Genomic DNA, 3166 nt, shown 5'->3' on the forward strand with positions numbered 1-3166 from the left:
GGTCACGGCCAGGGGCAGGCGGGCCCTCAGTTTGGGTGTTCTGGCGCCCCCGGCCCCCAGGGCTACCTCGCCTACATCAAGAGCCTCCCGCTCAACGACATCCCCGAGATCTTCGGCCTGCACGACAACGCCAACATCACCTTCGCCCAGAACGAGACCGCTGCCCTGCTGGCCGCCATCATCCAGCTGCAGCCCAAATCCTCCTCTGCGGGGGGCCAGGGCCGGGAGGAGGTGGGCGGGGGCGGGGGACCCGGGGGGCGGGGTCTCAGAGCATGGAGCCCTAGGCAGGCGGGGCAGGGAGGAGGTGGCCAGGGTGGGGGGCGGGGCCCAGTGGGGGCGTCACCAGGGACAGTTCTGACCGTCAGCCTCCCTCCCTCTGCCCCCACAGGTGGTGGAAGACCTGGCCCAGAGCATCCTGCTCAAGGTGCCCGAGCCCACCAACCTGCAGTGGGTGATGACCAAGTACCCAGTGCTGTATGAGGAGTCCATGAACACCGTGCTGGTGCAGGAGGTCATCAGGTACCCCGGTCCCCAGTGGGCACTGACGGTTCCCCGGGGCCCCGCACCACAGTGCCGTCCATCCTGCCCTTCGCTCATCAGAATCCTTCTCATCCCCATTTTAGACACGTTCACCGAGGCCCAGGGTGCGTGACCTCCCCCAAACCACACACTTGCGAATCCCAGGGCCTCTCTGCCCCTGCCCCGTAGGTATAACCGGCTGCTGCAGGTGATCACACAGTCTCTGCGGGACCTGCTCAAGGCGCTCAAGGGGCTGGTGGTGATGTCCTCGCAGCTGGAACTGATGGCGGCCAGCCTGTACAACAACGCCGTGCCCGAGCTCTGGATGGCCAAGGCCTACCCGTCACTGAAGCCGCTGGCCTCCTGGGTCATGGACCTGCTGCAGCGCCTGGACTTCGTGCAGACCTGGATCCAGGAAGGCATCCCGGCCGTCTTCTGGATCAGTGGCTTCTTCTTCCCCCAGGCCTTCCTGACGGGCACCCTGCAGAACTTCGCGCGCAAGTCCATCATCTCCATCGACACCATCTCCTTCGACTTCAAGGTCTGCACCGGCCCCAGCAGGAAGGCAGGGGTCATGGCTGGCTGGCACTTTGGGGACCCATGAGCAAGGAAGGAGGGTCCCCAGCAAACTGGGCAAGCCCCAGGAAGACTCAGACCAGCAGCAGCCTGGAGCCTGAGAAGGCCCCAGGAGCAGGGGCAGGCTGCAGACAGGCCCCTGGCTAGCACAGTGGGCAGGCGGGCAGGCGGCAGCTGCCAGCAGCTAGTTCATGCCCCCGACCCAAATCCTACAGGAGCTGTAGGTGCAAGGCAGGCTGTGGGTGTGTCCCCACAGGTGCTGGGCCAGCAGCTGTCGGCCATCACGGAGAGACCCATAGAGGGCTGCTACATCCACGGGTTGTTCTTGGAAGGGGCCCGCTGGGACTCCGCCATCTTCGAGTTGGCCGAGTCCCGGCCCAAGGAGCTCTACACAGAGATGGCCGTCATCTGGCTCCTGCCAATGCCCAACCGCAAGGCCCAGGACCACAACTTCTACCTGTGCCCAATCTACAAGACACTGACCCGTGCTGGTATGGGGCACCACTGGGGGGGAGGGCGCACACCATGGGGCTGGCAGGACAGGTCCAGCACAGGCCAGTTAGAGCCCATCCAGGCCTGGATGGGGCCAGGCCAGCAGCAAGCAGGCAGTGCCCAGGGGCGGACTCCTAGGCTGGCTCCCGGCCCCTCACTCAGCAGCATCTGCCTTGGGTCCTGGGGAGCTTTGGCCCCCAGCGAGCCATACTCAGAGGGGTCACGAGGCCCAGGAAGGAGAAGGCCTGGGCCCGTCTTGTTGGAGGATGAAGAATCGGGAGTGCATGTTCTGCCCCCATCTTCAACCCCCGCACGGGTCAGTGACCACGGCCAGGCCACTTGTCCAGCCACTCACACGGACCCCTTCCTTCCTCCCCTAGGGACACTGTCGACCACAGGCCACTCCACCAACTATGTCATTGCTGTGGAGCTCCCCACCCAGCTGCCCCCGCGACACTGGATCCAGCGTGGCGTGGCCCTCCTCTGTGCCCTGGACTACTAGCGTCCTCATTAAAGCACTTCAGCTCATCCTGCGCACCGTCTCAGGCCCCACTGCCAGGGGGGAGGCAGCAGCCTTGGCACCCGCCCAAATGCCACAAGGGAAGAGACAAGAGCCCTCCCAGGCCCCTGTGCCAGCCAGCAAGCACTCTAGACCAAGCCTAAGCCCCACACAGATTGCTCCTGTGCCCAGGGCCTAGGTCTAGCTCTGTCCACCCCTCCCACGGCAGCCTCGCCTCAGGCAGCGACCACATGAGGCCTCATTGCTCCAGAGTTTTATTCATTCACTGATTTGATATTCACAAAGGGGTCAGTCAGGCTGTGCACAGCCCAGGGTGGGCAGCGGCCACACCTCCCAGATAGCCCCTCCCCCAGCCACTATGTACAGATAAGGGGGCTCTTGGGTCACCTTCAAAGTCATCTGGGAGAGGGAATGGGGTGGGGTCTGTGATCCAGAGGCAGGGCTGGACCAGCACCCCTTGGCATCAGCCCCAGGGACAAGGGAGCAACGTGGCTGTCTCAGCCCTGTGTCCCCACCCGGCAGGGCGGCCTGCGGGAGGGCAAGCTAAGGGGCCCTCTCTGCAACCCCTACCCCTATGGGAGGGAGACAAGGTTAATACTGAGGGGTGGGGCAGAGGGGCCTTGGAGCCCCCAGGCTGCAGGGATAGCGACCCAGAGCCCAGGACCACAACACTGAAGGGAGAGGGCCCGGCCTCACTGCACAGCCGCTAGGGAATTACAAGCCAGGCCACCCACCAGCCTCAAACACTTATCAGATTGGAGGGGAAAAGGGAGTACACCCCAGGGAGACTGTTCAGCCACATCGCTGTGTGGGTGCTCGCCCAGGGAGAACAAGGAGGCTGGCACCCTCAGGACAAGGGTAGGTGGACAGGGCACTGGAGCAGCACCCCATCACCACCACGGCCGCCGCCAGGACTGTGGAGGGCATCGTTGGAAGCCATCTATGTCAGCCCAGCGGTGACGCGAGGGCTGGAGCCCCAAAATAGACGTCTCTGATAGATAAAATATACCTCTGCTGCCCATGGCCAGCGGGCCAGGGCCTGCCTGCCGTCCCACAGCC

General features: G+C 64.2%; 1 protein-coding gene across 1 annotated transcript in view; it reads left to right on the forward strand.

Moving 5' to 3' along the window:
* Window positions 1–2120, forward strand: part of DNAH1 (dynein axonemal heavy chain 1) — a 58414-nt gene extending 56294 nt beyond the window's left edge. The window contains exons 70-74 of the mRNA XM_045297415.1: window positions 13–231; window positions 389–519; window positions 709–1060; window positions 1352–1586; window positions 1968–2120. Coding sequence (XP_045153350.1) covers window positions 13–231; window positions 389–519; window positions 709–1060; window positions 1352–1586; window positions 1968–2089 — 1059 coding nt within the window. The 3' untranslated portion in view covers window positions 2090–2120. The remainder of the gene's footprint in view (window positions 1–12; window positions 232–388; window positions 520–708; window positions 1061–1351; window positions 1587–1967) is intronic.
* Window positions 2121–3166: the final 1046 nt, after the last annotated feature.

Source organism: Echinops telfairi, unplaced genomic scaffold, assembly GCF_000313985.2.
Source record: "Echinops telfairi isolate 266 unplaced genomic scaffold, ASM31398v2 ScPeMD7_7420;HRSCAF=8458, whole genome shotgun sequence".
Taxonomy (NCBI): domain Eukaryota; kingdom Metazoa; phylum Chordata; class Mammalia; order Afrosoricida; family Tenrecidae; genus Echinops; species Echinops telfairi.